This window comes from Anarhichas minor, unplaced genomic scaffold (assembly GCF_050575085.1).
Source record: "Anarhichas minor isolate MPS153535 unplaced genomic scaffold, ASM5057508v1 ptg000074l, whole genome shotgun sequence".
NCBI classification, from domain to species: Eukaryota; Metazoa; Chordata; class Actinopteri; order Perciformes; family Anarhichadidae; genus Anarhichas; species Anarhichas minor.
Window position 1 is genome coordinate 7,465,114 of NW_027466520.1, and position 24,280 is coordinate 7,489,393.

Genomic DNA, 24,280 nt, shown 5'->3' on the forward strand with positions numbered 1-24,280 from the left:
TTCAACCTTTTGGTTGCCAATTTGACAAAAATCTCACTGGCAGGTGAGTCATTAATAGTTGCTTTGAGTTTCTCACATTCTAATGTCATTCTTGTGTCAGTTTTGTAACAAAAAGACGTGAAAGTGACTGTTGGAAACTACCAGGCATCGGTACAGACAGCTTAAATCACAGGGTCCTTGGTTGAAGGACCTCGCGGAGAAGTAAACAGAAAAATATGTATGCTAGCGTCAATTAACATTCAATCATCGATTTCAGTTGAATTTACGTCTTAACAACGTGTATTTAATAACGAGGCGATGGCAGAGGACAATGAGCTGGAGAAGTATGTAACTGTTTATCTTCAGTTAACGTATGTAACGTTACAGCTGCTTACACTTCTAGCGAGTGTCCGTCAAAACCGTAGCACCGCTCCGTCAGAGGGGAGGGATATTTCTGGTTGACAGCTGTTGTATTTGCTCTGTTGTAAGAGTGTGTTGTCGTTGTAAGGAAACCCTTCCACTAATACAATCACCATTCACTGCCTGTGCTGTGTGGTTAAAGGTCGGCTAAATGAGTGAGTCTCCTCTGATGATACTTCTGCTGATTCAGCAACTCGGGTCAAAGTAGGACACTGCCGCTGTCCTTTATTCATTCACTAATGATTCACTGTCTCCTCTCCTCTCCTCTCTCTCACTTCATTTAATTATTCTCCCCTTGGCTCCCCCTTGAGGTTTTGTGCTATCTTTGTCCTCAACTTCTCCCAATTTCCTCCCCTTCACGTGACCCATGTGTGTCTTTATTTATCTACATAGGCGTGCAGTGGAGGAGCTCCTAAAGGAGACTGACAGGGCTCGAGTGAGAGCAGAGACCATGGGCCCTGCAGGATGGTGAGCACTGTGTTTGACACGCCATCTGTATCAGCCGGCACACATCTGTCATTTGTGGACACTTGGCTGCTACTTATCTGCCTAACTGTACATACACTGAGGCAGTGTTTGTTCCTTGAGTGTGTTGCCTATTTGTGGTGTTTTAAGATTTAGTCTGTGCTCACTTTGTCTTGTGTCCATGCTATAGTCTCAGCTAGTTTGTTAGTTTATGTCCTCAAAAGCAAATACTACAATGATAGTGATACATACTCGCAATAAGACTCAACAATACTGAGACAAACCTACAAAATAACTCTAGTACAAAAGATAGCTCCACGTAATATAACATTATATCTTTTAGGAAAACAGAATATTTACAGTGAAATGGACATGATTATTTTGAGTTTACTCATGTTTTGTCAAAATTGTATTTTGTGTAATTATTGCCCACCCCCCAAAATGTTGTTATTTAAAAATGTCAAACCAAATTGAATGGATTGTTAATAGTTAGGTTATTCAGGAAGTCTTCTCGAGATCAATATCTTGTTTACAAAAAAAAACTAAAAACGAATTACATGCATACATCAACACAAGACAATTCAGTCACACAAATCAATCATCACACACACACACACACACACACACACGTATATTTTAAAACAGTCACATATATATTCTAGCAATATCAACAAGTGGAACTTTAAGGTCTCCCAGAGGATTAAGTGTCTCTAACTTTAGTTTGTGTTGCAGTTCATTCCAATGATTTAGTGTATAGTACTGGAAACCAGTCTCATTCCTGTTCAGAGATGATCTGATTAAGGTCATAGCCAGGATTCATCCAGAACTCCCTCCAGGTTGCTAAACCCCCAAAATTCCCAGAAAAAAATCACGAGAACATGAACTCAATGTCCTGAGTGTAGCTACAGCCCAGCTTATGAAGAATGTTTAAATGTTTTGTCATCTGGTGTCATGGTTATTAGCTTTGAACTAAGGATGTTACATATCTGGGTATCTTAATCCGCATGGCCTTTTTAAATGAAAAGACATAATGCCTTCTAGAAGCCAGTGATGACCACCCAAAGGTCTCAGAGATAAGTGTCCGAGTTTAAAAGTGTGTCTGTTCACTCCCCTGTCAGGTTGAAGTGTCCCCTGCGGAGCACCAACAAGCGCTTCCTCCTCAACACCCTGCGCTCCACCGGCCTGCAGCAGCGCACCTCTGAGTCCAGAGACGGACACTCCGCCACGAGAGGGCGCCTGAGGAGCGACTCCCCGGACAGAAGCCGCAACCGCAGCAGAACGCCTCCCAGAGATCACAGAAGTACAGGGGGCCATGCAGACCATAAACACCATCACAGGGACAGCTGCAATAACAAAGATAAGAAGCCGGATAGAGACAGAGAGAGGAGTTACAGACACAAAGACAACAGGGACAGGAGACATGGAAGGGATGGCCAGAACAGAGACAAAGACAGACTTCATGAATAAAGACTTCTGTCTGGCGGAGGAACACTGATTTTACTGAGGCCACTCCCTGTTCAGGCCGCACAGAGGTGGACACTCCTGAAACTGCTCACTGACCAGCTAACACACCTCACAGAACTGCCAGCTGACTGAGAGAACTGACCTGTGCACCTGTCTGAGAAGACGTTTGAAGTTTTTATTCCTGATGGTAGATGATGTTCAGCCAGTAGCCAAGATTGAGCTTTTTTTTTTTTCTGATTTTCCACTTAAATTGCAGTGAATAAACTACCAAGTGGCCGTTATAGCCCACATAACCAGGGTGATTTCTCACAAAAGTTTTTAAAGCCATTATTGTCCTCTCCTCACACATGACTCATGCATGGTCTGTTGTAATTCTGTTTTCACCTACAGTGAAGGAGGTTTGATTTCAATTATATGGTCATTACCATTCTTCTGTCATCACTCACCCGTCATAATGTTTACATAAGCCATGCTGCTGTCGCCACACTGGGTAAGCACATTTTATCGCGTGTCTAACTTTTTGGACATGTATATAGGCCTACCGGCTATCACAAACTGATTTGTTTGTCAAAGGAGAAAAAAAAAACCTGACACTCCTTACATGTGTCCTAGTGTACAACTGATCTCCAGTAATGGATTAATAGCAATAAGGCTGTAATAACAATAACGTACAAGTGATTAAACTCGCATGCATATTCCCACGTGTTTAAGTGGGGTCACCAGGGTTTCAGGACAACAGATGGAAATGTGCTCAAGCGTTGAAAGTGTTGCTTTTTATATCTTTCGCATCCATTTGGCCGGTCTCCATGTGTGTAAGCATACACTCTTTTATTGTTCCACACCACCAGCATTTTATAAAATGGACAACTGTCATTGTCTGTGGTCATGATTACCGCTCGATCTATTATATACTAAACTTAAAATGCATTACTCCTCGCTTAAGCCATTATGCCAGATTCTGTGTCTGGAAAGTCTGCTAAATGCGTTTAACGCCCCTCATGCTTCATAAATCACATTGTCCATCTCCACTGTAGTGGAGCATGGATCGGGTTAACTGTTTCCTTCCTCTTTAAAAGAACGATCAAATATAAACACCATTAAGCCATAGTGCAGGGGGTGATTTCTATAGAATTGGTTTACTTGAACTTTATTGCATCGCTGAGTGCCCCATTAAGATACTGTGGAAAGTGCCATAATTGCTTTTGAAGAACTCTGTGCAAATAAGACTATTGATACACACTATCAGAGTAAAAGTCGTACTGCAGGCCTACAATTTACATGAAAAAAAATAGCTAAATCACTCAGATCATGTGGCAAAGGCTCAAAATGTTGCATAAACGCGCAGGTGAGCTTGTAGGTTTTTTTGAGACGCGCTTCACGCGCACGCCGGTTAATTGAGTTCTGTTGCTCACTCCAACCTTAATTGGTTAACCACGAGAGCCGTTGTTTAATGGGGCGAACGCACACCTGCTGAAGGCTAATGGCCAGCAAACATGGTGAGAGTGCAGCGACCTTCAGCGGCTCCGTGTTTGTCATTGCCGTGGGCCCACTTTCGCTAAATTGTGTTAAATGATGCATTTACAGAAGTGTAATGGGTATATTTTAAAAGTCAGAAAAGTGTAGACGTGAAAAAAAAAAAATGTGGAAACAGACTTTGGTGTTCATCCGAGTTTCCAAGACAACTGTCTCTCCCCGCAGGTCTCTTATCTTGCAGGTCAACCAATGTTTGCGACCATATATCGATTTATCAGCCCAAAGAGTGCAGACGAGAGATATATCCATATAAATTTGTCGATGACATATTGTGTAAGGACAATCCTAAACTGCATGTCCTGCAAGAGAAACAGGGTTCTTCCGTGCGCGCTAGACCATTAAGAACTTTAGCAGTTTTCTGGAGGCAGGGTCTCAGAGATTCACCTGTTCACTGTTTGGTGCTGCTGTGGGGGCAAACACAGGTGGGTGGCAGGTAAACGTCTCGGTATTGACACAGTAGCATTGATTTACGCGCTGTTCATTTTACCGAACAATCCCACAAGCTGCAGAATAACCTGGAAACTGAGGGCGACGGGTCTGCAAACAGTGAAACCAATAGCTTTGGCTCTGTATAGTCACATGGTGGCAGAGTGACACACCTGTGCGGAGCCGTGAGGGCCTCGCAGTTTGCGCCAGAGACAAGTAGAGCAGTATAGGTCCACGCCGAGGAAGGGCGCCTGCAGGTACGGTACATGTGCGGGTCCTCGGAAGCCATGAATCGGGAAGATCATTATTATCCTTCTCAGGTTTTTAAAGACTCCTGTGCCTACCAGAGATCACAGCTGGAAGACTACAGCCACAGCCCGCCGCCCTGCCTCTACATGAGCAGGCAGGTGCACTCCGTCTACACACCGCCGTCCATGGGAACCTTGGAGCAGGCCAGCCTTCCCGACATTGCCCCCTCTTACAGCCTACCGGATCCAGGTCTGCCTCAGCTCCACCATCCCCAGGGGCTCCAGCAGCAGCCTCTCCCGCCGGCTGCAGGCTATGGAGACACGGGGGAGCAGGGCAGATATCACCTCCCTTTCCCCTGGATGAAAACCACAAAATCTCACTCGCACACCTGGAAGGGACAGTGGTCAGGTAAATCTTCCAACCCGCTACACATCTGTACATGTCATGTGTTTGAGATCATAATTACAAAGACAATCACTGAGTGGAGATCTGATTATGCTTGATTTGGTATAACTATATATATAATCACTTCTCAGCTTACTTCAATTTGCAGATAGGCTTCAGTTGTGTTTACCACATTACTCTGTAGTCATAGCACTAACTAGTGAGTTTCATCTGACTCGTTCTGAGGGCCTATGACATCATGCTCACAACAATATGATCTTGGGTGTTTCAGTTTACCTTGTCAGTCAATTTGTAAAAGGCCCGGAAAGTCAGCGCTGGCTTTTATCAGGTCTTATCGTCACAAAAAGGTGGGTTTTGCCTATACAAAACATATTCACAAATCGCCCTATCTTAAACCATCAATAGGCTGTAGCCTACACTATAGAGTACAATAGGCCGGTAAAGCACCCACATCTACCGCAATAGGTTTTAATTGATGTTGGCGTGCTATATGAACAAAAGTAGATTTTATATTAGTGTTTATTAGATTACTTTAGTCTTTTATTGGGAGGCATTTTGATTATAAAATTAGCTTTAATTATAGGCCTAACAAATTGAAGTTTGCTTTTAGTGAGCGTGAAAAATGTGAACGTAATAAACCGCAAAGTTTCTTCAGCTAAAATATATCTGAAGTTCTCAGACTTTTCTCATATCAGAGAAAAGTTTCAGACCATTGAACTAACTTTTGTTCTGCGTCACTAATTTAATGTAAGACATTTGTATTATTGATTTATACACCTTGTAGACAAAGTCCTCTTTTGGTTTATTTTGCGCATAGTTTTTGTGATTGTTAATTCGAGTGTAGGCCTACTGAAGATATGTCAATGACTCTATAGGTCATGTTTTAAATAGCATAATTCCAGTAAATGTAAATTTAAGTTTTTAAACGGACAAAATGACATTATGAGGGGTTTGTTTTTATTTTTTACAAGTGGCGGGCTAATATAATGGACGCCAAGAGTCTATATGCCATGATTAATAAGCATTTATACCGTTAATTGAATGTATAAAAAATGGGTTCAATTAAAACTACAATTGAAATTACCTAACCTAAACTAGTTGTATCTTACTGATCGTGAATAGTTAAAATTTAACTTTCAATTTTAATCAACACAAAAAGACTTCTGGAGGAGAAATATATTTTTCATTGACTCTGTACAATGAGTATGAGCGAATCCCTTATTGATTTTGGTACAGGTAAAATAAATAAATAAATAAAGGGCACCATAAAAGCAACTGGTATGTAACTAAAGACTAACTGCAAAATGTAGGCTTAATTTAATTACTCATACTTTTGAATTTAGTTTTTTAGAACATCTTGAGGCCATCGGTATGATAGGTAATTCCTTAACTGAGTCTATTCACTAATCATCAGGTTGAGGACCCTGAGGAGGGGATCAGGACATCCTGAAAATAAGGAGTAATGTGGTGGCTTTATAGCCTGCAAAAGTTTCTTCTTTCACTATTTTGTTTTCCAAAATATACTGCAGCAATTCAGCTATAACAAATAGTGTAAAAGCTGGGAAATATATATTTTTTTGTCCATACTACGGGGAAACTACAATACGCACAACAGACCTTAAACCAAATCTTAATAATCTAAGACTAAGTCTTGCTTTAGCTTTTCTGCTTATCACCTGTTGCTTCCAAATTTTAACTCGGACTAAAGAAAATGCTTATCTTTGGGTAAATCTCAAGTAATTGTGAATTCCTTGTAACATTACAAGAGAGTAAATGTTTATTTTACTATCAGAAGACATGCTCATGTGGTTTAGATGCCTGCTGGAGAGTTCAAAATCTAACCCATACACTTAAGCCTAGTCATTTGCAGTAAAACATAATATTCTCCCTTTATGATCATTACTACTTTAAAATGTACAATGACAGTGCGATGGTTCAACCAGACTGGCTTTTGAAAAGTCAGAAAGAGACCAAGCGGTAGCAACAGTTAAGACTATAAGGAATCATTGGTAAAAGAAACTGGAAGCTTATTGCGTCAACATGTGTGCAGATTTAAAGAGATACTGGTTTCACTACAAAATAAGATATTCTTAAATCATCAATTTAGAAATGGGAGGAGTTGGTTAAGAGTTAGCACTATTGGAATTGGATCAGGGAACGTCTACGGACGGACATATCACAGTTTAAAACCCATTCAATCTAAGTACATCTGTTTGTGTCCAGGACCATACGTGATGGCGGAATCCGAGGAAAACAAACGCACGAGGACAGCCTACACGCGCGCCCAGCTGCTGGAGCTTGAGAAGGAGTTCCTGTTCAACCGCTACATCTCGAGGCCGCGCCGCGTGGAGCTGGCGCTGACCCTGTGCCTCACCGAGCGCCACATCAAGATCTGGTTCCAGAACCGGCGCATGAAGTGGAAGAAGGAGGAAGACCGAAGGAAGGTGAGGGGGTCCGACCCGGACCAGGACTCCTCCATCACCTCTGGAGACCAGGGGGAGGCCGCGGGAGGGGTCACCTCTACGAACGGACCTCACACCACTTCACCTCCTGTTTCTCCGCTGCACGGTCACTCCCTCTCCACACCTGCGACCAGAGAGACGGCATAGAGCCCGCAGGTTCAAACTCTCAATGCAGGAACCTTTTTTTTTTTTTTTTTTTTGAAAACCCAAATAGAAAGAGACTTAAATCCACATTTTAAGGCAGACCCATTTGAGTGAAATCTTATAAGATTCATGATTAGGGCAAGAAAGGAGAGTGCAACCTATAGGCCAGTCTCTCTTATAGCTATTTACATAAAGTGCTCATTTTCCAGGGATCCCCTTCAACCTTCTCAAGGACCACCTTTGCCCTCTGGATACCACTGTCTGTCTGGACTGAATGAGCATTTCTTCATTCCACTTCATCGTGCATGCTTTGATGTTTTTTTGGGCACCAGATGGCATGCTGACACAACCTTATCAGTTGCACAAACTGAAGCGTGGTCTGATCATGTTTTACAGTGAGTGCATTGTTTTTCACCTCAGACATGTGAGTAGTATACAATAAAGTTTATGGATGTATTTATGCGTAATAGCATTACATTTGCTATTTTATCAATGTCAACTTGTACATAGGATATATGGTGTAAATTGTTAAATTAGAATCAATGGTACACATATTTTATTGTTTGAAGAATTCACTGTACAGTATGACTTGAATAAAGCAAATATCACACAGCCTATAGCCTGGGAACAATCGCAGTCTACATCTGGGTGGTTAAACTGGCACAAGATGAATCCAATATAAACTCCAGTAGTTACGGTTCATAACTTGTTTGGAGCGTCAGTGAGCACGAGATCTTGAAGACGCAGGCGACATATCTTCTTCACCTCCTCGATTCCGCGCGCCCTCTCCACCGCGCGCTCGTTCTGACAGCGCTCGGACAGTTGCCGTATAATGTTCGCCTTGTCGTTCATCCGGGCGCAGATGATAAACGAGAACCCGAAACGCTCCTTGTACTCCTGGTTGAGCCGGGCCATGCGCGAGGCATCTGCAGAGTTCAACGCATACATCCCGGCTCCTGCCTGCTCCTCGCGCGATTCCCGAGTCAAAGTGCCGCTCTGGAGGTCCCTACCCGCGAGGTCAGGGTGGCACCTGAGGATCCCCTCTTTACCTGCACACGAACGAATACAATGCCTTAATGACGTCGTATCTGTGCCATTGCCCGGGGAGTAGGCTAAATCACATTTCAGGGCCAAACTTCAAATCACAAAGACAAAACTTAACTAAATTTAGTTGTCACCTGATTCTGGGAGAGCATCGATGAATGCATTGATTGCAGCCTCCAACGCAGTAAAGTTCAAAAAGGGACGCCCGGACCACACAGCAGCTGTTATGATGGGACATTTCTCCACCACATTGCCCAAAAGATTCACAAAATCCTCGAAAGGAAGAGCATTTACTGTGGCGATGTCCATGTCCATGCGCACGGGGACTCTCTGCAGGCAGTCTTTATTGACCTTCGTACAAAACAACAAGGGTTCATGCACTTCTGGACACACAGGACAAGCCCCCTATACGCCAGTGGTTCATATTTTCCTCGTCGGATCAAGTGCCAATGATTTGATGTTGATTTATTTTCTGGGATCTTTATTTTCTCCCTCCTTTTAGGTTCGTTATCTAGAATGAAAAGTTAAATAAGGCTCGGCTTCCAATGAGGAAAATGGTTTTTACTTTACAAAAAGAAACAGGTAGGCTAACTATTGTCCAAGCCAGATACAACAACACTGAGCTGTACAATCAGTACAGCATGTGGTGCTAACCTGACAAACTTAAAAGCAACTTCATTTTACAGGGGACACAAATGTGTCCGTACTGCTACATACATCATAAGTGACCTACTTAATTACTGTGTGGGATTATTCGTAAATGTTCTCACCGTTTGCAACAGCAGCCTTTCAGGTAAACAGCGCGTTTGTTTAAGTGCACTTCCTGCATTTCCTCAACGCCTCATGACAATGAATACGCCCATACATTTCTTCTTTCTAATCTTTCACACTGTTCGCATATAGTATCAAGAGAAAACATCAGAATTACTCACATACAGATGGAGCTTTGCGAAAAGAAAATGAAAAGCAGTGGCAAAGACAAAAGGGCAACCGAGATAAAACATATTCAACGTATCATAAACATTATTTAGAAATAAACACGTGAGTGTATGATAATACATTCACTTTAAGATACAATCACTGTTTTGATCGCTTTTCTGTCTGTCTGTTCCATTTCATTCATAAATACAAAAAAATAAAGCTTATAACTTCTGTGAATGTGAAACCTGACCATGAAGCAAAATTAGATTAATAAGGAAAATGCAATAACCTCGTCGCTGCAAACATGTTTATTTTGTATTATTTATTTCTGTAATAAAATGCAAAATGGGAGAAAATGTTGTCAACTATAACATTAACATCTGTCTACAGCTCATATGGAAATTTACAACATAAATGCAGAACAAGTTCGGGGATGCAGGATGTAATACAAAGAAGAGAGAGAAGCCAGAAATATAGGGACTGAGACTTTGCTTAAAAATGAACCTAATGATTAATCAGTCATTATGTGTGTGGGTTGAGAGATGTAAATGTGGAGCGTTTCCACAGTTTGGACCTTCGTTTCTTACGTTCTTGGAGGAGAGGAACTCCATGCCTTTGGCCACTTGGAAGGCAAAGCTGAGCAGGTCATCAAAGGTCAAGGTTTGCAGGTCCTCTGTCTGATCGTCCAGGTCTTCATGGATCATCGGGTCTGCAGATAAACTGGGGTCAGTTTGGATCAACACCACTCAGAGAGATCTGTTACTCTCTGCTTGGCCAACTGAAGGTTTTAATATACGAGTTTATCTGTTTGACAACATGCATGTTCTGTTTCAAGTATTTTTTCACCTTCAAAGCTGTCCATGTCACCAGAGTTGACAGTAAGGAGAGCGATGTCCTCCCGCCCTCTGGTGGTACAGCTGTACATGGGCACGTAATTGTCCACTGCTGTGTCTAGCTCACTGAGAAAACACAAACGAGACGTGATTGTTATTGTAAAGTTACACTTCCAACAGTCATTTTACGAATATGCCGGCACTTATATAGAATCTTGTCTTTATGTTTGATCTCCCCTTATTGCTAAACTATTCCCAATATTGCTCTTCCAACCCTTTGTTTCCCGTCGTTCCCACCCACCACCTTCAGGGGCTCCAGCAGCAGCCTCTCCCGCCGGCTGCAGGCTATGGAGACACGGGGGAGCAGGACAGATATCACCTCCCTTTCCCCTGGATGAAAACCACAAAATCTCACTCGCACACCTGGAAGGGACAGTGGTCAGGTAAATCTTCCAACCTGCTACACATCTGTACATGTCATGTGTTTGAGATAATTACAAAGACAATCACTGAGTGGAGAGCTGATTATGCTTGATTTGGTGTATATATATAATCACTTCTCAGCTTGTTTCAAATTGCAGATAGGCTTCAGTTGTGTTTACAACATTACTCTGTAGTCATAGCACTAACGGGTGAGTTTCATCTGACTCGTTCTGAGGGCCTATGACATCATGCTCACAACAATATGATCTTGGGTGTTTCAGTTTACCTTGTCAGTCAATTTCTAAAAGGCCCGGAAAGTCAGCGCTGGCTTTTATCAGGTCTTATCGTCACAAAAAGGTGGGTTTTGCCTATACAAAACATATTCACAAATCGCCCTATCTTAAACCAATAGCCTGTAGCCTAGGGGTCTTCAATGTTTTTCAGGCCAAGGACCCCCAAACTGATAGAGAGATGGAGCAGGGACCCCCGACTATATATATTGCATAAAATTGTGTTTTATATTAAACTGGGCCTGGTGCCATGTATAAACATACCTCTTTATTGTGCATTCAATACTAACCCAAATCTTAATAATCTAAGACTAAGTCATGCTTTAGCTTTTCTGCTTATCACCTGTTGCTTCCAAATTTGAACTCGGACTAAAGAAAATGCTTATCTTTGGGTAAATCTCAAGTAATTGTGAATTCCTTGTAACATTACAAGAGAGTAAATGTTTATTTTACTATCAGAAGACAAATGCATGTAGTTTCTGCAGGTGCCTGCTTGAGAGTTCAAAATCTAACCCATACACTTCTAATAAGCCCTATAGTCATTTGCAGTAAAACATAATATTCTCCCTTTATGATCATTAATAATTTAAAATGTACAATGACAGTGCGATGGTTCAACCAGACTGGCTTTTGAAAAGTCAGAAAGAGACCAAGCGGTAGCAACAGTTAAGACTATAAGGAATCATTGGTAAAAGAAACTGGAAGCTTATAGCGTCAACATGTGTGCAGATTTAAAGAGATACCGGTTTCACTACAAAATAAGATATTCTTAAATCATCAATTTAGAAATAGGAGGAGTTGGTTAAGAGTTAGCACTATTGGAATTGGATCAGGGAACGACTACGGACGGACATATCACAGTTTAAAACTCATTCAATCTACTGAGTACATCTGTTTGTGTCCAGGACCATACGTGATGGCGGAATCCGAGGAAAACAAACGCACGAGGAACCTTTTTTTTTTGAAAACCCAAATAGAAAGAGACTTAAATCAACATTTTAAGGCAGACCCATTTGAGTGAAATCTTATAAGATTCACGATTAGGGCAAGAAAGGAGAGTGCAACCTATAGGCCAGTCTCTCTTATAGCTATTTACATAAAGTGCTCATTTTCCAGGGACCCCCTTCAACCTTCTCAAGGACCACCTTTGCCCTCTGGATACCACTGTCTGTCTGGACTGAATGAGCATTTCTTCATTCCACTTCATCGTGCATGCTTTGATGTTTTTTTGGGCACCAGATGGCATGCTGACACAACCTTATCAGTTGCACAAACTGAAGCGTGGTCTGATCATGTTTTCCAGTGAGTGCATTGTTTTTCACCTCAGACATGTGAGTAGTATACAATAAAGTTTATGGATGTATTTATCCGTAATACATAGGTCTGCTATTTTATCAATGTCAACTTGTACATAGGATATATGGTGTAAATTGTTAAATTAGAATCAATGGTACACATATTTTATTGTTTGAAGAATTCACTGTACAGTATGACTTGAATAAAGCAAATATCACACAGCCTATAGCCTGGGAACAATCGCAGTCTACATCTGGGTGGTTAAACTGGCACAAGATGAATCCAATATAAACTCCAGTAGTTACGGTTCATAACTTGTTTGGAGCGTCAGTGAGCACGAGAGCTTGAAGACGCAGGCGACATATCTTCCTCACCTCCTCGACTCCGCGCGCCCTCTCCAGCGCGCGCTCGTTCAGACAGCGCTCGGACAGTTGCCGTAAAATGTTCGGCTTGTCGTTCATCCGGGCGCAGATGACAAACGGGAACTCGAAACGCTCCTTGTACTCCTGGTTGAGCCGGGCCATGCGCGAGGCATCTGCAGAGCTCAACGCATCCATCCCGGCTCCTGCCTGCTCCTCGCGCGATTCCCGAGTCAATGTCCCGCTCTGCAGGTCCCTGCCCGCGAGGTCAGGGTGGCACCTGAGGATCCCCTCTTTACCTGCACACGAACGAATACAATGCCTTAATGACGTCTTATCTGTGCCATTGCCCGGGGAGTAGGCTAAATCACATTTCAAGGCCAAACTGCAAATCACAAAGACAAAACTTAACTAAATTTAGTTCTCACCTGATTCTGGGAGAGCATCGATGAATTCATTGATTGCAGCCTCCAACGCAGTAAAGTTCAAAAAGGGACGCCCGGACCACACAGCAGCTGTTATGATGGGACATTTCTCCACCACATTGCCCAAAAGATTCACAAAATCCTCGAAAGGAAGAGCATTTACTGTGGCGATGTCCATGTCCATGCGCACGGGGACTCTCTTCAGTATAGTTGCACAGGCAGTCTTTATCGACCTTCGGACAAAACAACAAGGGTTAATGCACTTCTGGACACAGAGGACAAGCCCCCGATACGCCAGTGGTTCATATTTTCCTCGTCAGATCAAGTGCCAATGATTTGATGTTGATTTATTTTCTGGGATCTTTATTTTCTCCCTCCTTTTATGTTTCTTATCTAGAATGAAAAGTTAAATAAGGCTCGGCTTCCAATGAGGGAAATGGTTTTTACTTTACAAAAAGAAACAGGTAGGCTAACTATTGTCCAAGCCAGATACAACAACACTGAGCTGTACAATCAGTACAGCATGTGGTGCTAACCTGACAAACTTAAAAGCAACTTCATTTTACAGGGGACACAAATGTGTCCTACTGCTACATACATCATAAGTGACCTACTTAATTACCGTGTGGGATTATTCGTAAATGTTCTCACCGTTTGCAACAGCAGCCTTTCAGGTAAACAGCGCGTTTAAGTGCACTTACTGCATTTCCTCAACGCCTCATGACAATGAATACGCCCATGCATTTCTTCTTTCTAATCTTTCACACTGTTCGCATATAGTATCAAGAGAAAACATCAGAATTACTCACATACAGATGGAGCTTTGCGAAAAGAAAACGAAAAGCATTGACAAAGACAAAAAGGGCAACCGAGATAAAACATATTCAACGTAACATAAATACATTACCTAGAAATAAACACGTGAGTGTATGATAATATATTCACTTTAAGATACAATCACTGTTTTGATCGCTTTTCTGTCTGTCTGTTCCATTTAATTCATAAATACAAAAAAATAAAGCTGATAACTTCTGTGAATGTGAAACCTGACCATGAAGCAAAATTAGATTAATAAGGAAAATGCAATAACCTCTTTGTTGCTGCAATCATGTTTATTTTGTATTATTTATTTCTGTAATAAAATGCAAAATGGGAGAAAATGTTGTCAACTATAACATTAACATCTTTCTACAGCTCATATGGAAATTTACAACATCAACATAAATGCAGAGCAAGTTCGGGGATGCAATGCGCAGACAACTCAATTTACTTTGTCACTCTTTCACTTTTGAAAGAGGTAGAATATATGGATCAACTCAAATGACACCTGTTTCACCTTATTTGTTAGAAGGAACTTTTGTGGTCAAGACCAAACTTTATTTCGTCTATATCTGAAGGAAAATAAACCATGTAGATGCAAAGCCCTTATTCTGAAGGAAAAACAAACAAAGTTTGGCATAAAGAGAAGCCTCTTACTGCCCCGCGAGGCGGTGAAACTACACCCTCTACTGTCCAAAAGGAACGCCTACAGTATAGGACTTTTATTTGCAGGGGCAACTAAGTACGTTTGAGTATACATTCAAGGTACTTGTACATACTTGCTTCTCCACTACATCTCACAGGCTTATGTAGTACTTTTTCCTTGGCAGCTTTAGTTACTTCTCAAACTACAACTTTTCATACCCTTCCTGTCCATCTCCAAATTTAGTGATTTTGATTATTTATTTTCCAATAATAAGCTTACGTGTTCCTTTATATTAAAACAATTCACTTTCTTTATATGCTGAATACACAGTTTAAAAACCACTTTGTATCAGCTGAAAAATGCACCGTCACAAAGCTGAAAACAGGGCTTTTTTCTGAGCTCATGAAAAGTTGCCTTTTTACATGAGTTTCACACAACACATATGCTACAAACATAAGATGATTTTATAGAATATGATGCATTGCTGTAGATACAACTAGCAGTTTCTATGAGTTAAATTAGTACAACCATCAATGCAGTAAAATGCAACATACACATTAATGCAGCAGCAATATAAATCCAAAAACATCAAATAGTAAAACACTGACAAGGACCTTTTTTTTTGCTTAGGTAAGGTTTTGAATGCAGGGCTGTATTTTTACAACAAGGCATGTGATTTATTCTTCCACCACAGATTTCCTTTATATACTTTATTTATTATTTTACCACCTTGTTACATATATGTCAGGTATGATATGAAGATGATTGATTGAATAGGAAATGCTTAAAATTTAATAATTTCTGTAATTCTTTTTTTTTTGTGAATAAGTTATTCCTCTTCAGACTTTTGGAAATTATTAAAATGAGTCAATCTAAGAAGCGAAAATAACTTTTTTTGGTTGACAGATCAGACATATGTACATTGCATACATTTTATTTCATTAATGTGTAAAGTACATTTTATTGCAGGTATAATGCTTAAACATAAACAAACGAATAGAGATAATAAAGAAATCCACTAAAATATTTCAAAAATAAAGCTTGTTTTAAAAAAGATATTCAAATGTGTACAAACATTTGGTTTGATCTGCAAGTAATAGCTGCCGGTATAATATAAGAGACCACAACAACATAATTGCCATCACATTTCACTGCATAACAATATATATGATATATGATATGTATATGATCAAATCTAAAATCAAAAGTTGTTCAGTTGCTACAGCATGTAGGCCGAATGTATAAAACGGTTACAACTCCATATCTGACATCGCTATAGTCCTGAAAATATTTAGCATCCTTTTACAAAACTGTTTTTCATTTTAGCTGCATAATGATAATAGAAAACAAAAATACTGTATTAACATTCAGACCACTTTTTCATAGTGAGAATATGATTCACTGAAATACCATGTAATTAAAATCTTGTTACAATACTCTAATATAATATAAAGCAAGCGCTTAATACTGTCACTCTTGAGATTATTGCGATAAGAAAAACCTTATATGAACTGTTTAAAAAATATATATATGTAGATACATTGGTTTGAACATTTGAGGATCACTCCGTATCAGCTGGCTTCACAAGCTTCTCGTCAGCTGCCACAGTGTCTGTGTTGGACACTTCTGCTTTGCTTTCTTCAGTCGCGTGGGTTTGACAGTACTCATTGGCTGACTGAGTCTTGTTCTCGTTCTGCTTTGTCAAGGCGGAAATGTCCAAAATGGCCGCTGCATTCTGGTAGTCGCTGGATGTCTGGTCGAGCATGTTATGGTAGAGCTGCAAGAGGAAGGATTTAATGCTGCTTTTAGATCAGAGACAATGTTAACATGTCTGTACAGCTGTGGAGGTGTACGGGATAAAACTCAAGTAGACTATTTCTCCCCACAATGTGTTGACCTTGCTCTACAGGCCTACCTGCTCCTCTCTGTCTGTCAGCTGATCACACATAAAGGACACCAGTTTGGAGAAAGATGGCCGGTTGCTGGCATCCAGAGCCCAACACTTACACATCATCCCGTACCTGGAGAAGTAAACCGTGGAGATGAAATATTTAGCAGGATTCTCAGTCATCCATAATAGCAAGAAGTCAAAGGTCGCTGCACTGCTGTATTTGTTTTGAAAACAGTGGTGGAAGAAGTACTCAGATCCTTTTCTTAAGTGAAAGTACCAACACAATAATGTACAAATACTCCATTACAAGTAAAAATTCTGCATTCATAAGTGTTATCAGCTAAATTTACTTACAGCACCAAAAGTACTAAATGTCCCATTTCATCGTGTTATAAATATAATATGTTATTAGATAATTGTTACTTATGCATTAATATGTAAGAAAAAGTTGAAACATAACGGCTGCATACAGACAGGCGACACCTACACAGACTCGTTGGCGTAGTAGGGACAATCCATCTTAAATCCTCTTTCAATCATCGAATAGAACATGTGATCCACCTTCATGCCCGGGTACGGAGTAACACCTGAGAGTTACACAGACAGAGTTGGCATTAATCATTGCATAGGAATTGATTATATGCTCGTCTTTTAAATACACTGAGAGTGCTCGCAAAGGCTACCAAGTGAGAAGATTTCCCAGAGCAGAATGCCATAAGCCCAGACGTCACTCTTCATGGTGTAGATCCCCTGAAAGGTGCTCTCTGGTGCCATCCACTTCACTGGCAAACGCACCTGAAAAGCCATGTCACCCACATAATGTGTAAGAATGTGTATCAGAAATGGACAGAACATAGCAACCACTGAAAGCTATAAAATAAAAGTATCATACATTTCCTCTCACGACATAGTTGGAGTCGTTGTCGATGTCTCTGGCCAGTCCGAAGTCACCAATTTTCACCCGTCTGCCCTTTGTCACTAACACGTTTCGAGCTGCCAGGTCACGATGGATACACTGCAGACAGACAGGACCCATCATCAGGGTGCTTATTAAATCTCACTACAATCCACAAAGACCAAGCCTGCGACTGTAGTTTGACATTGGAACATTTTGGTTATTTGTTGATATATCAATTTACTGGACTGGCATGTGACATGTGAGTTTTGGAAGCTGACAACAACTTTACACATACGTTTTATAATGTCCATGAAAACCTGAATAAAACCATCTGGTAGTTGGAGAGTTTAGGGCTGCAATTTACAATAATTTTTAATTATCAATTGATATGCAGATGATTTTCTAAATTAACTGATGGATTGTTTGGTTTATAAAATGTCATGTAACAATTTATAAAACCAAAGTTATTGTCTTCAAATAGCGGGTTTTCTCTACTATCCATGGAGGATGTAATACAAAGAAGAGAGAGAAGCCAGAACTAATAGGGACTGAGATTTTGCTTAAAAATGAATCTAATGATTAATCAGTCATTATGTGTGTGGGTTGAGAGATGTAAATGTGGAGCGTTTCCACAGTTTGGACCTTCGTTTCTTACGTTCTTGGAGGAGAGGAACTCCATGCCTTTGGCCACTTGGAAGGCAAAGCTGAGCAGGTCATCAAAGGTCAAGGTTTGCAGGTCCTCTGTCTGATCGTCCGGGTCTTCATGGATCATTGGGTCTGCAGATAAACTGGGATCAGTTAGGATCAACACCACTCAGAGAGATCTGTTACTCTCTGCTTGGGAAACTGAAGGTTTTAATATACGAGTTTATCTGTTTGACAACGTGCATGATTTCAAGTATTTTTTCACCTTCAAAGCTGTCCATGTCACCAGAGTTGATGGTAAGGAGAGCGATGTCCTCCTGCCCTCTGGTGGTACAACTGTACATGGGCACGTAATTGTCCACTGCTGTGTCTAGCTCACTGAGAAAACACAAACGTGACGTGATTGTTATTGTAAAGTTACACTTCCAACAGTCATTTTACGAATATGCCAGCACTTATATAGAATCTTGTCTTTATGTTTGATCTCCCCTTATTGCTAAACTATTCCCAATATTGCTCTTCCAACCCCTTGTTTCCCGTCGTTCCCACCCAAAGCTTTTCCTGGGCTGCAGGTTGTGGTAAAGGCTGCTGAAACGGTCCTTGTTGAACGCGTCGGTCACAGACTTGTGGTAGCGCTCTCTGTTTGTCTTAAGGTAGTTCAGTAGATCTCCATAACAGCAGTACTGGAAAATCAGGTATGTGGGTCCTGTAACGGGAAAACAAATAATGAATCATGGCACAAGATGTATCATCCCGATCTGACAAAAGTATTAGCAGTACAGTGGTAACTGTACCCGAGTCTGTGCATGCTCCAAGCAGGTTAACAATGTTGGCATGGTGACCGATGTGAGTCAGCATCTTCAGCTCTGACATCAGCGCTTCCTTCTCCACCGTCTGGTGTTTCTCTGTTGGCGTCAAATATCACATCAGCTGCTTAAACGACCTCCATAACATTTTTTTTTGCATTTTGCTCACGGAATAAATAAATGAAACACTGACCTTTAAGCATCTTGACGGCCACCTGCTGTGAGACTCCAGGCTTGTTGATGCCATAAGCTGTAGCCTGGACCACCATGCCAAAAGCCCCAGAGCCCAGTTCTTGACCTGGTGAGGACACAGAGCCACAGGAAAGTATAACTTTATTGACACATTGTAATGAAACTTGGAACAATAATGTAAAAAAGTCTGAAAGTGGTTGAATGCAACTAAGAACATTTACTTACTGTACGTAACTGCATTTTTGAGGTGCTTATACTTTATTTGAGTATTTCAATTTCATTCTGCTTCTATTCACAATATGTTTCACAACAAAATATTTTTTACTTCTCTACATTTATTTGTGAGCTGAAGTAACTTTTTAGATAAAAAAAAACAATGCTTCCCCTCTAAACTTCTCAGATGGGTTCATTTAAATAACTGTACAAGGCCCAAAAATATAAAACTCTCAAATTTGTAATAAAAAAAGCTAAAATTAGAAAAATTTCTTTAAGATGAATCCAATTTTATGAAGCAGAATGTCTCCTTCTTTCTTCTCCCATCAATCATGTTACTACAATTGTGACCCTTTGAGGGTTCCAAACCCCTAGGTTGGGAACCACGGAAGTAAACTTCCCAACAACATGTATGGTAGTTAAAACTAAAAGCTTCATCTCGTCAGCTGCAACAGTAAAATGCTTCTAACACATTGATGCATCACTTTTAACAGTCTATTCAAAATAAATCTGTCACAGTCTGCACAACTTATTCTATTTTCTTTTAATACTTTAAATAAATTAAGCTGATACTATTTTTGTACTAAGCAGGATATGTAATGCAGGGGTTTTACTTGTAAATAAGTATTTTCACGTGGTAACATTGGCACTTTTCCTTAAGTAAAGGATCGGAGTACGTTTTCCACCACTGAAGTCTGTTATCATGTCTGATGCTCGGTGTGGTTCGTACCCAATTCTAGGTTCTCCCTGGGAAACTCCCATTTCAGGTCGTACCCAAACTCCTTGAAGTTTATGTAGATGTAATCGTTGTCATTGGGTCCAACCATCTGGATAATCTGAAGCTGGGGCTGATACTGGGGTTTCTATTGGAAACAGAAAGGGGTTGGCGTCATGTCCTCATGTGTGTTTGTGTGTGTGTGTGTATGTTTGTCAATGTGTAATACATACCTTCTTTTTGACAAAGTACATGAGCACCACAGTAACTATTGCCAAAGCCAGGAGCAGAATCAAACTGCCTACTTTCAGCACCATCAAGCTGCCGTCATCAGTATTTGCAGAACCTAAAAACAGGGATGACAGATAGTTTCTAATGACAGTCATAAAAAACATAAATAAAAAGTCATTATTTTGATGTGAAATCAGTCTTGCTACCTGTGGAGTGCAGGGGTAAAGGTGAGTAGTTTACTGAGTATTGGATTTTGCACCAGGAGTCAATTGAGTTTGTCAGGCAAAACTTTAAATGATGTCCATCCACTAGATCTCTGCTCAGAGAGCTCTTGATTGTCTTCTCACAGGAGACATCTGAGTCTGTTTGAGAGGCCTCTGGGATCTCCTTCCAGGAAGAGTCTGTTTCACAGATGCTATAATACAAAGAGTCGGGACTTAAGGAAATCTGAATCTGAGTGTGTCTGTGCGTATGTGTGTGTGTGTACATTAACAGGCTACAATGAGCATACCTGTCATTAGAAGGACACGACATCCAGGTATAATTTGCTGGCACGAGACTTGCGGTCTCAACGGTGAAGGGTTTATTGACCTCGTTATTCCCGAATTTGAACTTTGGTGTGTCTGAAACAAAGTCAGTGGACAATAAGCGTTTGTAATGCAAGTTTTAAATGGATAGAATTGTGCAGAATTTACCTAACAAATGTTAAACATTCCAGACACACACAATAAATCTCTCTTACCTACAACACACACTGATATAGTCTTTGTTTCTTTTCTTCCGCCAGCCTCCAGGTGTAATTTATAATCTCCTGACTTGAGTACATCACATCGCTTCACGGTCCTGAGAAGACAACATTCATATGAAACCCCCCAAAAGTCTTCAATAACATACCTCGTATGATTATAATTTACAAAAGGTTAGTTCACTGACCATCCGCATGTAGAAATGTACATGAGCATTAATAGACAACTATGCAACATTTTGAGGAGTTCAGCTCCACGGACATTGCTTCATGCAACTACCTGTGTTTTGTTACCAAACTCTCCCTGATGCAGTTAGTCATGTTTTTATCAGGATCTTCCCAGGAGCAGTGCTGGAGCACAGGGTGGTAGGAAACATTGGCTTGCAAACAGGAGCTTAATGCATTCTGAGCTGGTATGGTCAGGCTCTTATCCAGCTGGACAGAGAGGAAACCCTCAGCTACGGAGACACAAGAAGGAAATCAGTGCATGCACAAATGGTACAAACGGGACTAAACTTTAGAAAGAAGCATTCATTGGTAACAGTTGAAATTACTACACAAACAGAGAGAAAAAATAAAGTGAAATTTGTTCCGCTAACCTTGGACATGAACGTCAAAAGACTTTGTTTTGTGGTTTTGACTCCTGCAGGTGTATGTGCCACTGTGGTCCACAGTAACTGACTCGATGAACAGGTAGGACATCAAACTATTTTCATGGCCGTCATTTCTAAAGCAAATCTGGGATAAAAATATATTGTTGTTGTGATTTGAGTGGGAAAGACAAACATAAAATGAAATAATTTGAATTTGAATTCAAAGAAAAATCTCAGTGATCTCAGCAGGAATTACTGTACCTCGTTCTTGACTTTAGAAGAGCATTCTAATATTGGGGCGTTGATGTTTTTGCCGCCCTTCTCCCACACAGGTGAAGGCTGTTGTTTTTTTCGGCAGCGTAGAAGTAAAGACTGACCAGGGCTCACGATCTCATTGGAAACTTCATTTAAGTCAGTGTCCAGGTCTGAAACACACAGTAAGGACTCAAGTCAATGACTTTTTAAAAATGTAGTCTAATAATTGTTTGCTATGATTATTAGAGACAGTCCCTAGGTTGTAAATTATTTCTACTCCGACCTTTTCAGGTGGTTGAAGTGAAAACTGACAAAAAATTCAATTTTGTCTGTGACCATTTATTATGAATAAATCATTTGTTTGTATTTAATGAATTTTTAGAAACATTGAATTACCGTAGTCATAGAGTTGAGAGCATTCTTGTCCTTCAGCGTTGGTAGCACAGCACATCACTCCACTGTTAGAAAACAAACTACTGGATACACTGCGAGTTGCCTTTACACTGTTTGCAGGAACGGTCCCATTGTTGTTTCTATTCAAAAGGGGGATTATTCAGAAAATCACACTATTATAAGATGTTTTTTGATAAAGTTAGAGTCAGTAGACTACATTGTTATCAACCTAACATATAAATCATGCATACATGTGTAGTGGATAACATCTTACATGAACCATTCAAGTCTGGGCTTTGGGAAGCCCTCAGAGATGCATGTAAAAGAAGGGGAACGCATTTTGTTATCCAAATTGTCCAGTGTCAGCTTTGGTTTTGTGGGACGTTCTTGAAAAAAAAGAGTCAATTGTCAACATTTTATCAGCATCAAGCAGTCCAGTGTTTGTTCGCTGTCTTGAGTCTTAGCATTGTTTTAGAGAGGTGATGAGACAGAGAGAGAGAGAGAGAGAGAGAGAGAGAGAGAGAGAGAGAGAGAGAGAGAGAGAGAGAGCTGTTACTCACTCATTACTACATGCAGAGACACAGCCAGTGAGGACCTGGTCCCTTCGCTAGTTTCACAGATCAGCGTAAACTCCCCTGAATCTGTCTCAGAAAGCGGTGGTAGGACCATGGAGTTACTCCCATTTCTGATAAAGTTTAAGAAAACCCCTCAGTTTAAATATATACACATAATACAAAAGGGGAAACACACCTAAATACACAAACATAGACATTCACTTACACTGTCAGTATTGAGTCTGCTCCTCTGATCCAGTGGCAAACAGGGAATTCAGAGAAGTCCTCCAGGGAGATGATGAGTTTCTGACCAACGCACACCTCTACGCTGACAGAACCAGATGCATTCTGATAGTCAGCTGGCACAAAACATGCAACCTGAAAGACAAGATTCACCATTTCATGATCCTGCATTAACTAGCTTTTGATGTGGTTGAGTGATTAAGGTTGCAAACTATGATGCAAACTATGGTATGTAGCTTAATAAACAAAAAAGGCTGACTTTTATAAGACATGTCATTTACTATTTGATATCTGTGTTTTAATTATAAATCATCCACAAGACCAAATATACCTAGCTAAATGGAATTCCCTACATGTCAAAAATAATAACTTTAACAAGTTGTCTTGTGTCTACTTTTAAAAGGTGTCATCATTTAAAGGTTATACTAAAATGATGCATAAACGGACACACTTCAAACTGATGAGCAGAATTAAAACCAGTAAATTTGGTCAAGTACGTGCTATTTCCCGCTCTGGTGTTTCACAACCTCTTGTTGCTCTGCAGCTTCGTTTCTAAGTCAATCCAAGACAATCAAAGTATCTTTATTTAATCTGCTATATGGTCGTATGGAAGACACAGGTAATTACATGCATGACAACAATTTATGTGCTGGACTAATGCACTTAAAAAAGCAAACATTAAATAACAGTATCTAATATTATCACATTATATTATATTATCTATAAAACCTGCCATCTTAATGTACTGTATATGTCACTAGTTTACATTCCTTTTACATTCAGTGGAGTTTACCAATAATTAATAGTTTCCCATAACTCAGTAATGTTTCTGAAATAGACAGTAACTCAGAAATACATGTATTATATAATACTATAATATATGTATAATTAATTGGAATTGTTCAGTTAAAACACAGGAGAGATCCCGACGGCTTTTACCTCATGACTGGGCACACAAGCCGGATTCTGCGCTGCGATGCCATCAGAGCACTGAAGCTGGACAGCACACAGAAGAAAGACAACTAGAAAGACAGAAAAATTGAACTTCATTTCAAAAGTTGTTGTTTTCTGAATAGCCTGAGGCAATTTAAAGAGAAGCGGGTATTTTAAAGAGATGTGAGAAATGCAATCATAAAAACAAGAAACTAATATTTTCATAAAGGTAAGTCAATTGCTTATAGCTTATGCCCATTATGTGGTTTATTACATTGGTTATACAGGATACATTGTGTAGTTAGATACTTTATAATTTCTGAAACAATGTTTTAAACCTGAAAACTCATTCACTCATTAGGTTATTGCA

At 40.3% G+C, this 24,280-nt stretch overlaps 5 protein-coding genes across 6 annotated transcripts; 2 read left to right on the forward strand and 3 right to left on the reverse strand.

The window, feature by feature from the left end:
* The first annotated feature begins 183 nt into the window (after window positions 1–183).
* LOC142937577 (uncharacterized) lies at window positions 184–3,201 on the forward strand. Of its 2 annotated transcripts, none has more exons than XM_076080567.1 (3): window positions 184–323; window positions 793–867; window positions 1,983–3,201. In XM_076080567.1, exons 1-3 carry the CDS (start codon window positions 298–300, stop codon window positions 2,329–2,331), a joined length of 450 nt encoding a protein of 149 aa, XP_075936682.1. In that variant the 5' UTR covers window positions 184–297; the 3' UTR covers window positions 2,332–3,201. The 2 variants fall into 2 exon arrangements, with proteins under 2 accessions (XP_075936682.1, XP_075936683.1); XM_076080568.1 differs by lacking the exon at window positions 184–323 and adding an exon at window positions 360–554.
* Window positions 3,202–3,343: 142 nt separating this feature from the next.
* pdx1 (pancreatic and duodenal homeobox 1) lies at window positions 3,344–8,162 on the forward strand. Its single transcript, XM_076080565.1, has 2 exons — window positions 3,344–4,944; window positions 7,165–8,162. The coding sequence occupies exons 1-2, from the start codon at window positions 4,554–4,556 to the stop codon at window positions 7,548–7,550; spliced, it is 777 nt and encodes a 258-aa protein (XP_075936680.1). The 5' UTR covers window positions 3,344–4,553; the 3' UTR covers window positions 7,551–8,162.
* LOC142937576 (2-oxo-4-hydroxy-4-carboxy-5-ureidoimidazoline decarboxylase-like) lies at window positions 8,015–8,937 on the reverse strand. Its single transcript, XM_076080566.1, has 2 exons — window positions 8,726–8,937; window positions 8,015–8,596 (listed from the first exon to the last, which is right to left on the reverse strand). Exons 1-2 carry the CDS (start codon window positions 8,904–8,906, stop codon window positions 8,247–8,249), a joined length of 531 nt encoding a protein of 176 aa, XP_075936681.1. The 5' UTR covers window positions 8,907–8,937; the 3' UTR covers window positions 8,015–8,246.
* A 3,571-nt stretch (window positions 8,938–12,508) lies between these two features.
* LOC142937705 (2-oxo-4-hydroxy-4-carboxy-5-ureidoimidazoline decarboxylase-like) lies at window positions 12,509–13,829 on the reverse strand. Its single transcript, XM_076080759.1, has 3 exons — window positions 13,790–13,829; window positions 13,142–13,371; window positions 12,509–13,012 (listed from the first exon to the last, which is right to left on the reverse strand). Exons 2-3 carry the CDS (start codon window positions 13,320–13,322, stop codon window positions 12,663–12,665), a joined length of 531 nt encoding a protein of 176 aa, XP_075936874.1. The 5' UTR covers window positions 13,323–13,371; window positions 13,790–13,829; the 3' UTR covers window positions 12,509–12,662.
* Window positions 13,830–15,521: 1,692 nt separating this feature from the next.
* Window positions 15,522–23,061, reverse strand: LOC142937703 (receptor-type tyrosine-protein kinase FLT3-like). Its single transcript, XM_076080758.1, has 22 exons — window positions 22,961–23,061; window positions 22,741–22,865; window positions 22,455–22,566; window positions 22,184–22,320; window positions 21,794–21,957; window positions 21,539–21,677; window positions 21,220–21,397; window positions 20,937–21,037; window positions 20,706–20,817; window positions 20,401–20,609; window positions 20,197–20,309; window positions 19,979–20,111; window positions 19,037–19,141; window positions 18,832–18,942; window positions 18,587–18,743; window positions 18,303–18,415; window positions 18,048–18,169; window positions 17,387–17,509; window positions 17,178–17,289; window positions 16,982–17,081; window positions 16,519–16,624; window positions 15,522–16,380 (listed from the first exon to the last, which is right to left on the reverse strand). The coding sequence occupies exons 2-22, from the start codon at window positions 22,847–22,849 to the stop codon at window positions 16,165–16,167; spliced, it is 2,772 nt and encodes a 923-aa protein (XP_075936873.1). The 5' UTR covers window positions 22,850–22,865; window positions 22,961–23,061; the 3' UTR covers window positions 15,522–16,164.
* Between the last annotated feature and the right edge of the window lie 1,219 nt (window positions 23,062–24,280).

Coding starts and splice junctions, on each gene's coding strand:
- LOC142937703 (XM_076080758.1), bottom strand. CDS start 22,849: ATGGTCCTACCACCGCTTTCTGAGACAGATTCAGGGGAGTTTACGCTG. Junction 22,567..22,740: donor GTCTCTGCATGTAGTAATGA/GTGAGTAACAGC, acceptor TTTTTTTTCAAG/AACGTCCCACAAAACCAAAG. Junction 20,610..20,705: donor TCGTGTCCTTCTAATGACAG/GTATGCTCATTG, acceptor TTTGTATTATAG/CATCTGTGAAACAGACTCTT.
- pdx1 (XM_076080565.1), top strand. CDS start 4,554: ATGTGCGGGTCCTCGGAAGCCATGAATCGGGAAGATCATTATTATCCT. Junction 4,945..7,164: donor CTGGAAGGGACAGTGGTCAG/GTAAATCTTCCA, acceptor GTTTGTGTCCAG/GACCATACGTGATGGCGGAA.
- LOC142937576 (XM_076080566.1), bottom strand. CDS start 8,906: ATGGACATGGACATCGCCACAGTAAATGCTCTTCCTTTCGAGGATTTT. Junction 8,597..8,725: donor CGATGCTCTCCCAGAATCAG/GTGACAACTAAA, acceptor GTTCGTGTGCAG/GTAAAGAGGGGATCCTCAGG.
- LOC142937577 (XM_076080567.1), top strand. CDS start 298: ATGGCAGAGGACAATGAGCTGGAGAA. Junction 324..792: donor GAGGACAATGAGCTGGAGAA/GTATGTAACTGT, acceptor TTATCTACATAG/GCGTGCAGTGGAGGAGCTCC. Junction 868..1,982: donor ACCATGGGCCCTGCAGGATG/GTGAGCACTGTG, acceptor CTCCCCTGTCAG/GTTGAAGTGTCCCCTGCGGA.
- LOC142937705 (XM_076080759.1), bottom strand. CDS start 13,322: ATGGACATGGACATCGCCACAGTAAATGCTCTTCCTTTCGAGGATTTT. Junction 13,013..13,141: donor CGATGCTCTCCCAGAATCAG/GTGAGAACTAAA, acceptor GTTCGTGTGCAG/GTAAAGAGGGGATCCTCAGG.